The 13,441-nt window shown below is 41.0% G+C and overlaps 1 protein-coding gene and 2 long non-coding RNA genes across 3 annotated transcripts in view; 1 reads left to right on the top strand and 2 right to left on the bottom strand.

Annotated features, from left to right (window-relative positions):
* LOC118532186 (uncharacterized) overlaps nucleotides 1–13,441 on the bottom strand; it is a 107,734-nt gene that overhangs the window by 53,144 nt on the left and 41,149 nt on the right. The gene's annotated exons all lie outside the window — the stretch shown is intronic.
* The window catches only part of LOC144378816 (uncharacterized), a 38,879-nt gene that overhangs the window by 12,531 nt on the left and 12,907 nt on the right, over nucleotides 1–13,441 (bottom strand). The window lies entirely within an intron of this gene.
* Nucleotides 7,538–12,060, top strand: LOC118532185 (serine protease 1). Its single transcript, XM_036086603.2, has 5 exons — nucleotides 7,538–7,577; nucleotides 9,521–9,680; nucleotides 10,456–10,709; nucleotides 11,238–11,374; nucleotides 11,911–12,060. The coding sequence occupies exons 1-5, from the start codon at nucleotides 7,538–7,540 to the stop codon at nucleotides 12,058–12,060; spliced, it is 741 nt and encodes a 246-aa protein (XP_035942496.1).

Here is a 13,441-nt window from a genome sequence, read left to right as displayed (position 1 = left end):
TGTACTATATGTTGGCTAACTGAATTTAAATAAAATATAAAAAAAATTAAAATTAAAAAAAAACCTTGGAAGCAACAAAGATGTTCTTTCATAAGTGTATTGATAAATAAACTGTGGGACATCCAGACAATGGAATATGATTCAGTGCCAAAAACACTAGCTATCAAGTAACAAAAAGACATGGAGGAAATTTAAATGCATAACACAAAGGGACAGAAGCGAACTGAAAAGGCTACATATTATGTGATTCCAAAGATAGGACATTTTAGAAAAGGCAAAACCATGGCATCAATAAAAATAACAGTGGTTTTCAAGGGTTGGAAGTCAGGGAAGGGATGAATAGGCAGAACCCGGAGGACTTTTAGGTCAGTGAAAATACTCTGTATGATACTCTAATGATACCTGTCATTCATTATACATTTGTCCAAACCTACGGACTATACAACGGCAAGAAGAGTGAACCTGCGGTAAACTATGGACTTTGAGGGGTAATAGTGTGTCAGTGGAGGCTCATCCATTGTAACAAATGGACCATTCTGGTGGGGATGCTGCTGATGGGGGAGGCTATGCACTGGGGAGGGCACAGGGTATATGGGAAATCTCTGTACCTTCCTCTCAATTTCGTTGTGAACCTAAAACTGCTTGCACTTAAAAAAAAGTCAAAAAATTATTGACTTTTTTTGTTGAGGGAAAATTATAGAGAATGGGCAGAGCCAAAAGTATTGCAGTGCAGGTGTGCTAACAGTGGACAACGCTAAATGGAGTTATAATTAGTGAGTTTTTATTGTTGTTTCATATTTCTATTGTTTCTTTCCCCATATTGTTCTCAATAAACATGTAATAGATTTTACAGAGCAGAAATATTGTTTGTTTTTGGTGAAATCCCCAGGCTGTTTACTTCACAGAACTTAGGGGCAGCCCTTACCACCCTAAAAAGACTCTTCACCCACATTCATGCCCGAGAAGGAAGCCAGCTGAGAATGAGTGCAGATAGGGCAGGCTGGGATTACTGACCAGCTCCACCCTCATCCTCCCACATCTGTTCAGAGTCTCACATTTGTCACTGGGTATCACAAGTGAAACATATTTACAACGAAAGGGGATATTAATTTATTTTGGTGGAGAGAGCTGTATTAGACTGGGGACACCCGGTGCTCCAGATGCCCATGGTGTTCAATAATCGCCAATCCCTGACTTTAGGAGCGGTGTGCCCCAGGACAGTGCTGAGCCACAATACACAATTCTGTGAACCAGAGACATATTGAAGGTTTATTCCTTCTTAGTATTCAGGATTCATTCCTCATTGCTGCGGAGGTGAAAAATATAATCATCATCATCATCATCACCATCATCACCATCATCATCACAACCAGTACTTATTAAGCTTTTTCAATGTGTCACACCATTCTTTTTTTAAATTTTATTTTATTATGTTATGTTAGTCACCATACAATACATCATTAGTTTTTGATGTAGTGATCCACGATTCATTGTTTTTGTATAACACCCAGTGCTCCATGCAGTACATGCCCTCCTTAATACCCACCACCAGGCTAACCCATCCCAGCACCCCCTCTCCCCTCTAAAACCCTCAGTTTGTTTCTCAGAGTCCATAGTCTCTCATGGTTCATCTCTCCCTCCGATTTCCCGCCCTTCATTTTTCCTTTCCTTCTCTTAATGTCCTCCATGCTATTCCTTATGTTCCACAAATAAGTGAAACCATATGATGATCGACTTTCTCTGCTTGACTTATTTCACTTAGCATAATCTCCTCCAGTCCCATCCATGTTGATGTAAAAGTTGGGTATTCATCCTTTCTGATGGCTGAGTAATATTTCATTGTATATATGGACCACATCTTCTTTATCCATTCATCTGTTGAAGGGCATCTAGGCTCTCTCCACAGTTTGGCTTGCGGACATTGCTGCTATGAACATTGGGGTGCATATGGCCCTTCTTTTCACTACATCTGTGTCTTTGGGGTAAATACCCAGGAGTGCAATTCCTAGGTCATAGGGTAGCTCTATTTTTAATTTTTTGAGGCACCTCCACACTGTTTTCCAAAGTGGCTGTACCACCTTGCATTCCCACCAACAGTGTAAGAGGGTTCCCCTTTCTCCACAACCTCTCCAACATTTGTTGTTTCTTGCCTTGTCAATTTTTGCCATTCTAACTGGTGTAAGGTGGTATCTCAATGTGGTTTTGATTTGAATTTCCCTGATGGCTAATGATGATGAACATTTTCTCACGTGTCTGTTAGCCATTTGTATGTCTTCTTTGGAGAAGTGTCTGTTCATGTCTTCTGCCCATTTATGGACTTGATTATTTGTTTTTTGGGTGTTGAGTTTGAGAAGTTCTTTATAGATCTTGGATACCAGCCCTTTATCTGTAGTGTCATTTGCAAATATCTTCTCCCATTCTGTGGGTTGCCTCTTTGTTTTGTTGACTGTTTCCTTTGCTGTGCAGAAGCTGTTTATCTTGATGAAGTCCCAAAAGTTCATTTTTGCTTTCGTTTCACTAGCCTTTGGAGATGTATCTTGAAAGAAGTTGCTGTGGCCGATGTCAAAGAGGTTACTGCCTATGTTCTCCTCTAGGATTTTGATGGATTCCTGTCTCACATTGAGGTTTTTCATCCATTTTGAGTTTATCTTTGTGTATGGTATTAGAGAATGGTTGAGTTTCATTCTTCTGCATGTGGCTGTCCAATTTTCCCAGCACCATTTATTGAAGAGAGTGTCTTTTTTCCATTGCATATTTTTTCCTGCTTTGTCGAAGATTATTTGACCATAGAGTTGAGGGTCCATATCTGGGCTCTCTATTCTGTTTCATTGGTCTATATGTCTGTTTTTGTGCCAGTACCATGCTGTCTTGGTGATCACTGCTTAGTAATATAGCTTGAAATCGGGCAACGTGATGCCCCCAGCTTTGTTTTTCTTTTTCAACATTTCCTTGGTGATTCGGGGTCTTTTCTGATTCCATACAAATCCATCTATGAAAAACCCACAGCGAATATCATCCTCAATGGGGAAAAGCTGAGAGCTTTTCCCTTAAGATCAGGAACACGTCAAGGATGCCCACTCTCGCCACTATTGTTCAACATAGTACTAGAAGTCCTAGCAACAGCAATTAGACAACAAAAAGAAATAAAAGGTATTCAAATTGGCAAAGAAGAAGTCAAACTCTCTCTTTTTGCAGATGACTTGATACTTTATGTGGAAAACTTCAGACTCCACCCCCAAATTACTAGAATTCATACAGCAATTCAGCATTGTGGCAGGATACAAAAATCAATGCACAGAAATCAGTTGCTTTCTTATACACTAACAATGCAACTGTAGAAAGAGAAATTAGAGAAATGATTCCATTTACAATAGCACCAAAAACCATAAGATCCTCGGAATAAACCTAACAAAAGAGGTAAAAGATCTATACTCTAGGAATTACAGAACACCCATGAAAGAAATGAAAGAAGACACAAAAAGATGAAAAAACATTCCATGCTCATGGATCGGAAGAATAAACATTGTTAAAATGTTTATGCTGCCCAGAGCAATCTGTACCTTCAATGCCATCCTGATCAAAATTCCAATGACATTTTTCAAAGTACTGGAACAAACAATCCTAAAATGTGTCATACCATTCTTACATGCTTTTAAGTAATATTCAATCCTCACAACTATCCTATGAAATAGGTATTAATATTCCTCCCTACATGAAGCTTAAGACGTCAACTGTATTTTTCAGGATAAGACAGCTGGTAAGTCTTGCAGTCAGGAATCATATCCTAGAAGCTGGACTCCAGAGTCCAAGCTCTTCACCACTATGTAGGACTTTGCAACAATTTTCAGACATAGGGGAAGAAAGGCATCCCCAGAACCCTGGAAAATACAGAGATACTAAAATCACAGTTATTTCATTTAATAAGCATCTTACATAGCATTTCTTATTTGACATTAGAACTCACGGTCATAAGAACTTTATAATTAGAAAATCTGAACAGATCAGTGAGGAGTACAGATTGACTCAGTAATCAAAAACTTTCCAACACAGAAGACCCCAGGGCCAGATGACCTCACTGGCAATTTCTACCAAACGTCTAAAGAGGAATTAACACCCATCCCTCTCAGACACTTCCAAAAAGCTGAAGAGGAGGAAACACTTACGAATTCATTGTATGAAGCCAACGTGAGCGTGATACCAAAGCCAGAGAAGGAAGGACACTAAAAGAAAATTGTAGACCAATATCCCCGATGGAACCCACTATTTGTCTCATAAATCTTCAGTGGGTAGGCAGTCAAGAAGTTGTCATGTAAGGCTCTTATAAACAGGAGTGTAGTGCATTGAAGAGCAATAAAAGTCAAAGGCAAAAACTGAACAAATGAGAAGACTGATTTTATTCTGATTATTGCAGTAAGAGCACCCCAGATCCAAGGATCAGAGTGTCTCAGCAGGATGGTTTTGCCTTAAGACTTCTATAGGGAGAAAGAAACAAGTTACAGGTGGGGAAATTTGTCATTGAGAAAACCAATTGTTTTGAAGTCAGGGGATTTCTCAGTCAGCTGAACAAAAAGAGTTTTCTCTGTGTCTAGCCAGTTTCAGGGGAAAAAAGAATTCTAAGCTTAGCTAATCATTCATGAGACAAAGAATAGGAAGTTGGAGAGTCTATTTGGCCACCTCAGCAGGTGGAAATAAAAGGGGAAAGGTCTGTGTTTGGCCTTGTCACAGGTAAATAAGGGAGTCATCCTGAGTTTTATGGGAGCCACGAGAAAGAGTGGACAAAGTCTCTAGTAACTCCTGTGTGGAAGGGTAGTTCTTTGTGGTAAGTCATTTCCCTGAACACAAAATTCTGAGGATTTTTTTTTATTAACATATAATGTATTTGTTCAGGGGTACAGGTCTGTGATTCATCAGTCTTACACAATTCACAGTTCTCACCATAGCACATACCCTACCCAACGTCCATCACCCAGCCACCACATCCCCCCCACCCCCCTGCTCTCCAGCAACCCTCAGTTTGTTTCCTGATTTAAGAGACTCTTATGATTTGTCTCCCTCTCTGGTTTCATCTTGTTTCATTTTTCCCTCCCTTCCCCTACGATCCTCTGTCTTGTTTCTCAAATTCCTCATATCAGTGAGATCATATGATACTTGTCTTTCTCTGATTGACTTCTTTCGCTTAGCATAATACCCTCTAGTTCCAACCACGTCATTGCAAATGGCAAGATTTCATTTTCAAAATTCCGAGGTTTTTTAACAGAAAGACATAGTGAGAGAGGGAACACAAGCAGGGGGAGTGGGAGAGGGAGAAGCAGGCTTCCCGCTGAGCAAGGAGCCCAAAGTGGGGCTCGATCCCAGGACTCTGGGATCATGACCTGAGCCGAAGGCAGACACTCAATGACTGAGCCACCCAGGTGCCCCAACAGTCACTGTTTTCTGGGAGCACAGGGCTCAGATAAAGTTCAACATGTCAGAGGAAATCCAGAGATTCAGTTCTGAGTTCTGACTTTTCCAATAACTTCCATGAGGACCACAGCTTCCTCATCATAAAAATGGGGGGCAGGGGATGATTTGTTAAATGTATTTCATATCTCAGTGTTTGGTGAGTCTCTGAGAATGGCAGAGGGACCCTTTAGAAGAAGGGAGATGCCAAGTGGGGCAGAGAGAGGGGGGACAGAGTCACAAAGGGAGGAGGAAACAACAAAGAAAGTCTACGTCACAGAGAGGGGAGGAAAAATGTCAGCAGATACATCAGGACTCCTGAGATATTTGGGATCAGAAAAGAGCAACTCCCCTGCCTTATGTGCCATTCATTCAGTAGTTAATGAGTGCCTACATTGTCCTAACGTTCAAGGCACTTTCCCATGGCTATGGCCTCAGAAGCTACTTTGCCCATCTTTTTTCCTTAGATCGGTTGTTCCCGACTGGGAATGACTTTGACCCCAAGGGAACATTTAGCAATGTCTGGAGATATTTTGGTTATCACAACTGTGAGGAGGGGCTAGTGGTACTTGTAACTAAGACCAGGGACACTAATAAATATCCTACAGAGTGCAGGGCAGTCCCCACAACACAGAATTACCTGGCCCCAAATGTCAATTCTGCCTTCTAGTTAATCATCTTTTTATCAGAAAAATTTCAAATGTAAAAGAAACAAACTACTTCAGGAGGGATGATTTGCTAAAGCAGAAGAAACATCCTGGTAGGCCATTCAGACGTGTGGGAGTAGACTCTGGTTATATGTAGTTAGAGGTTAGTTCTTCCTGAGATTCACTTATTCTGGATACTTCTGCCATACCTCATTAATTATGACAACTGCTCCAGGAACACATTTCTTAGATTTTTCTAAGAATTCTATCTGCTCCCTAGAGTCATCCCTTAATTTGGTAGAGTTCAGATTGTTCTCCTTAATTATGTTTATGGCATCACAGTGGAGGACACGACCCCTGAAATGAGGCTGCTTGAGTTTGAACCCTGTGTTGAGCACTGAAGAGTATAAAACTTTGAGCAAAACATGTAATTTCTCTAAGCTTCACCCTCCCCATCTATAAAATGGTAAAAATTAGAACAACACTTATGAAGCAGTTGGTAAGGATTGAATGAATTGATGTATATAAATCCCATCCACAGTGCCTGACACATAGGAAGCACTCCATAAATTTCAATTCTATTATCATTGGCCAAGATTTCTGTATTATCATCGTGTCCAGAATGTGGTGAACTTATGGGGGAAGTGTTGTACCGCAGTTAAGCGCACAGACTCTGAGGCCAGATTTCCTGGGTTGGAAGCCATGTACTTGCTATGTGATTTTGGTCAAGTCTCCTGCAATTTTGTGTGCCTCAGTTTTCCTATATATAAAGTGGGGGAGGGTAATAGGTAACTTCTAGGCTTGTAATAAGAATTACTAAATTAATATATGCAAGGTTCTTATATATGTAAAGTATATAGTAAGTTCTAGTAAATGTAAGTGATTTTTTCACTCTTCTGTCTAGATCGATCATAGCTTCAATTCAGAACAATTTTTCTTTTCTCAAGGAAACAAGTTGTCCCGGTTAATAATGAAAAGTTAACATGGATATCCAAGGCCAGAGATACCAGAGAAGAATATAATAATGAAAGAGCCAATGTTAATTAAACATCAAGGGGGTAGTGTTCAAGATGGTCGTCAAGATGAAAGTTCACAGCTGAGACAACCAAGTACCTAAGATTTTTGTCTGGGAAATAGGACACCCATAGCCCCGTTCCGTGACCTTACTCCAACATACTTTTCTGTTATGGGGAACACATCGCACCAGGTGGGATTATTACTTCAATTCCCACAAACTTCTGGAAAAGTAGACAAAAGCTAATGTTTAAATCTGATGCTGAATTATCTTCAATTTGGCACAGAATTGAATTCTAAATTTGGATTTGTGAGTTTCCAGTAAAACCACTTTTCTGGCACCCATACCATGGGTGTCGATGTCAAACCTGGAGGTATAAATAGCTGTGGATGAGAAATGTTCATCACTCTCCCCAGTCCAGATCCAGGGAGCAACGATGAAGACCTTCATCTTCCTTGCCCTGCTGGGAGCCACTGGTGAGCCTATAATAATAATAAATGAATCAGTGGGTGTCCATGATGTATTTGTTTGCACTTTGTACTCTGAAAGACAACAATGAATATTGAATAGAATCTCTGTATTCAAGAAGCTTAAGGTATTGAAATGACAGCATATATAGTAGTCCTCTCTTTTCTGCAGCAGCTACATCCACCCCCCGTAGATGTCTGAAGCCACAGATAGTACTGAACCCTATATATACTGTGTTTTTCCCCCGCCTATACATACCCATGATAAAGTTTAAATTATAAATTAGGCACAGTAAGGGATTACCAATAAAACTAATAATAACAGGACAATTATAACAATGTACTGTAATAAAAGTTATGTGACTATGTTCTTCTGTCTCTCTCTCAAAATAACTTACTGTACTGTACTCACCTTTCTTGTGATGATGTGAGGTGATAAAGTGCCTACGTGATGAGATGAAGTGGGGTAAATGACATAGGTATTGTAACGTAGTGTGAGGCTATAATGATCTTTGGAGGATACATCAGAAAATGGATCATCTGCTTCGTGACTCTGGTTAACCAAGGGTAACAAAAACCACAGTAACAGTAAGAGGGGGATTACAGTCGTACAAATGTCTATACATAATTAAATCTCCCTTGTGGGGGAAAGATGATAGTGAGTAAGAGTAATTAGCCTAGAAAGTATAAGGAGGCAGAAATTGCCCTGAACTTCAAGGAAAAATCTATGGAGAAAAGAAAAAGGAAAGGAGAGTTAACATTAAGGAAATGTTGTTTTGACCTTTCTAAGCATTTGGAATTAATAACTGGAAGTGAAAATTGGGACTAGTGACTAGTCTTGGGCTCACTGAAGACTCTATGAGGGTCAGAGCCTGCATCTCTTCTACACTGATGGGCATCTTCACAAGGACCTTAACAGGTGAAGGTACTTCATTTCTCATGAATAAAAGCTATGGGCTGGGTTTTACAACATTTTTGCTAATGAAATCTCTCTGGTGTAAAATGATGTATCATTTAATCATCAAAAGAAAGAAAAATGTCTATTTCTGTTTTTTATACTACCAAATTTATACAAATCTTACTATTAAACTTTCCCCAATTAGACAGGTATAAATTCAATACATTAGTCTATACATATAGAAATGGCTTTCCCAAAATTACTTTAAAATACTTGGGAAATAGGGTACATACAATATAATCATAGACTTTGGGAGCCATCCAAATCTTAATAAATCAGTGGGCAGACTTCAGAATGCTGAGTAAATTTTAAAATGTTGGGAGGAAAATGAGATAAGGGGAAAGATTGGAAAGGAAAACCATATAATGTTCTATGAAATTATTTCATGAAAATTTTAGGCAAGAACCAAAAAGAGAAATTGGGGGAACAAGAATACAAAACTCCCAATTCCTTCCAGGCCTGAATATTCTTAGGGGGCTTCTAAAATCGTCCTTTCGGTTACTTCACGGGGATATCTATCCTATACCAACTACCAAAAATAAACATAAGCATGGTTACTGTAAAACCTTATTAAGCTTATTTGCGTGACTGTTGAGCAAAGTTTTGTATAAAAAGTATTCTTTATACCCTTAGATAGTAATGTTCAGGGCATTTATTACATAGAGTCTCTGATTGAGGTGTGTGTGTGTGTGTGTGTGTGTGTGTGTGTGTGTGTGTGTGTGTTGCTTATGTTAAAAAACAGTATATCAAATTTAAAGCATAAATTAAAAAATTAGACACATAATAGTATAAGTAGGGTATGTGTTAAAGGAATAGAATAATGAGATTTGGGGAAAAATATGTAAAAATTATGTATTCACCATTTCCTGATTATGTGTCAAGGGAAAACATTATCTTCTCTTTACTAGTTAATCTGCAAAAACTTTGAGGTAAGTAGAAACTCCAAGATGGATCTGATCTGTTTACCTGATTGTTTCCAATTTTTCTTTGTCAGTTGCTTTCCCCATTGATGATGATGACAAGATCATTGGGGGCTACACCTGTCAGAAGAATTCTGTCCCCTACCAGGTGTTCCTGAACTTGGGCTACCTCTTCTGTGGCGGCTCCCTCATCAATTCCCAGTGGGTGGTGTCCGCAGCTCACTGCTACAAGTCGTAAGTAACCAGTCCTCACATCCCTGTTTTCTCAAATCAACTCATGCTCCAACTCTACCAAACACAATCAGGGTAAACTGCACAGTTATACTTGAGGCCAGAGCATTCAGATTCTAAGAGCCTCATCATTCCTCCCAGGCACTGAATGATGCACTGAGGCAAGTTTACATGGAAAAGTAAACTTAGAGTTCCTTGATGTCCTTCCAAATGATGGTACCAAAGACATGGGAGGGGAGCTAGTGAGTGATGAAGTATACTTAGAACAAGCTTAAGAGCATTATCAATAAATAGTCCTAACCATGATAGCTCAATCAGGAAAAAAATGGCATATGGAGGTAATAACCCACATGAAGCTTCCAGTAAACACTAAAAATAAGCACAATTCATTCTGCCCCCTTAAAATTCTGTCATGTCTCTGATTCCTGCCACATCTCCCTACAGTAATCGGTAATCTCAACCAGAGGAGGCGTAACAGGTGCTGAATAGTCACCACCAATTCCTGTTTCACCTCCCATCTTTTTATTGGCATCACTTAGTCATGGGAAATAACTTTCTAACACAATGGTGGGCTGTAAGTCTATACTGGTAGGGACACCCACCTAAGAGTTACTCTCACCTGCACCCTGTCTGGTAGGGCTCCCTTTAGTGCACAATTACCTATGTGTGGAAATGCTTGCCGGGGATGGTTTTCGTGCTGATGCTCATGAATGGGGTGAACAGGGAAAGGGGAAAAGCTCAAGTTGGCCCTCAAGGAACTTTGCATCCTTTAATCCAGCCGAATCCAGGTGCATCTGGGAGAACACAACATCGCAGTCTCTGAGAGTGCTGAGCAATTCATCAATTCAGCCAAGGTCATCCGCCACCCCAAATACAATGAAAAAACTTTTGATAATGACATCATGCTGATTAAACTGAGCTCACCTGCCACCCTCAACTCTCGAGTGTCTGCTGTCTCTCTGCCAAAATCCTGTGCGGCTGCTGGTACCCAGTGCCTCATCTCTGGCTGGGGGAACACGCAGAGCGTTGGGGGTAAGTGTCACAGGGAACAAAAGCACCAACTCTGGAAATCCTAGAAGGGAAAGACATGTCGAGGGTCAGTTAGTCCAAATTGTCACTCAAGGCAAGATTCCTAGAGGATAGTTTGTAGACATATGGAGTCTTAGGAAGATCCCTTTGCTGGAAAACACAACAAAAATGAGCTATGATAAAGATGGCAGATATTCAACTGAAGTGTGATTAATGATTTGCAAAGAAGTAGAAACTGAGGAGGTAAACAGAACAGAGGGCTTGGGTACTGCCTAAAGTAGAGACCTGCTTGAGACTATCTAGACTATGTCTAGATTTGAGATCTGTTGTCAATGATGCTAATGTCAGAGAGAACAACTTGTTGACTAAAACTGTTGGAAAGACTTTCCAGATAACAGTTGTTCTTCCAAAATAGAAGTTACTGGCAATCTGAGAGAGTAGGGAAGGTGTTGGGGGGCGGGGGGAGATTGGGAAAATTTTCTAGGAATCCTGTGGAAAATATTCTTCCACTTTTACTGTTGCACCCATCAGAAAAGTTTCCTGATGCCCTGCAGTGTCTTCAAGTACCCATCCTCTCTGACAGCACTTGCCGCAATGCCTACCCTGGCAAGATCAGCAGCAACATGATGTGTCTGGGCTCCCTGAAGGGTGGCAAGGATGCCTGCCAGGTCAGTTTCTTTGTACTCATTTCAGCGGAACTTCATGCCCTTCCACTTTAGTTCCCTTTCCCAAAACACAGATTGAAAAGCTGTCTCTGGGTTGGATTATAAGGGACCACGGAGAGATTTGGGATCAGTGATAATTTTCTTTTTGAGACATTAACGTCTAAGGCCAAGAGTAAAAAGATACACAGAAGATGATGTACAAACAGGACATCCAGGCGCCCTGCTGAGGAGGTATGTTGTAGAAGGAAGCTTTCTGATAAAAGCAGGGCTAGCTGGGCAGCACTGCACTCACCAGTCCTCACCTCTTCTTGGCCCTGCATGCCTACAACTAAGAACAGAGCAGGAGCTAGGAGGAGGGAGGAGAAAGGAGAGGCATGCTGTCAGAGATTGAGAATTGGATTTCCAGCGGAAGGGAAGGTGCTTCCTAGAGAATCAGCTACCTGAGAAAATGGACCCAGGGTAATGGAGAAACAGGGTTTTTGCCTTTCTCCCATCTTGGCATAGTTGAGAGTTCTTACTGTCTCTTCCCTTTTGTGCAGGGTGATTCTGGTGGCCCTGTGGTCTGCAACAGAGAGCTCCAGGGCATTGTCTCCTGGGGTATTGGCTGCGCTCTAAAGGGCAAACCTGGTGTCTACACCAAGGTCTGCAACTACGTGAGCTGGATTCGGCAGACCATTGCTGCCAACTAAGCATGTAAGCATGTGTACCGCTCTATGCACCATCCCGTTAGTCAACTTCACCTTCCAACCATGCCTGAAAACAATATCAAATAAAAACACTTTGTTCCACATCGCATGTGTCCAAAAATTGTCCTTACTTAATATTTATGAACTTTCTCTTCAAACCGGCTTCTGAGTAAGAGGGTAGACTCGGAATTGAACAATGACACAAAGATAGAAATGGAGAGGTTATGTCATGATTCATTCAGCATGCTCAAAATGAATTTACTGATCAACTACTATCTGCTGGGCTCTGTGTGGTCCACTGAGGATATAAGTATGGATAAGCTTAGAGGTCACTGTTACCATCACATTTTTGAACAGATGATGACACCAAGGTGCAGAATGTGAAAATCAACTGCCCAAAGTCTCTCGACAAGCTCATGGTCAGGTGGAGACCAAGCTCCAGCTGTCTTGATCCCCGATGCATTGCCGCTGCTGGGACACCATGGGCTGCTTCTGTGCTCTAATCTATCTGAAACTCTGTGAGGCTAGATGGGGAAACCACCAGGTGGAGAAATTTTTACAAATCACTGATGTCCTGCATTCTCCAAGGTTTTACCGACTTATATGTTCCCCTTCTCTGAGATCTTTTTTGTTTTCCCACTGGGCTTTTATTGCTATAGCAGCCATGATGTCTGCAGGCAATCTGTGCCCCTCTTCCACCAGCAGTCCCCCAAAGCCCAGTCCAAATAATGTAGTATTTTGAACTCGAAGAAAAAGAAAGCGCAAATGCACGTACATTTGTAAAAATAGATCTATTACATCCAGTTCATAGAAGATTTGTCTACAGAGTTCGTTTGGAGTACAGGTCCCAACACATGATTCCTATGCATATCCAGTGTAGATCCAGGAAGAAGATATCATGGGATCTGAGCATGGAAACACTGGAGCAGGTGGAGGAGGTTTGAAAGGGGGAAAGGTTCACAACCTCAGGAATAAGGTGAAGAAGGGATATTGTCTTAGTTTAGACTGCTATAACAAAAATGCCATAGCCTAGGTGGCTTAAACCACAAACTAATTTCTCATGGTTCAGGAGGCTGGGAAATCCAATGTGCCATGGAAATAGTGGGAGCCCACTTCCCGGCTTGTAGGCAGTGGCCTTCTCACTGTGTCCTCACATGGCAGAGAGAGGGTTCTAGTCTCTTCTTACAAGGACACTAATCCCATCACGGGGGCTCCACTTTTATGACCTTATCTAAACCTTGTAAAGGCCCTACCTCCTAATACCATCCCACTGTGGATTAGGGTTTGAGCACATACATTTGGTGGGGGGGACACAAACATGCAGTCCATACCGGGTATCTTGGAAGAGGAAAGTATGGCAAGGTACACACCCCATTACCAAATT

Source organism: Halichoerus grypus, chromosome 12, assembly GCF_964656455.1.
Source record: "Halichoerus grypus chromosome 12, mHalGry1.hap1.1, whole genome shotgun sequence".
In the NCBI taxonomy this organism is placed as follows: Eukaryota; Metazoa; Chordata; class Mammalia; order Carnivora; family Phocidae; genus Halichoerus; species Halichoerus grypus.
This window is presented reverse-complemented; position numbering and strand designations above follow the sequence as displayed.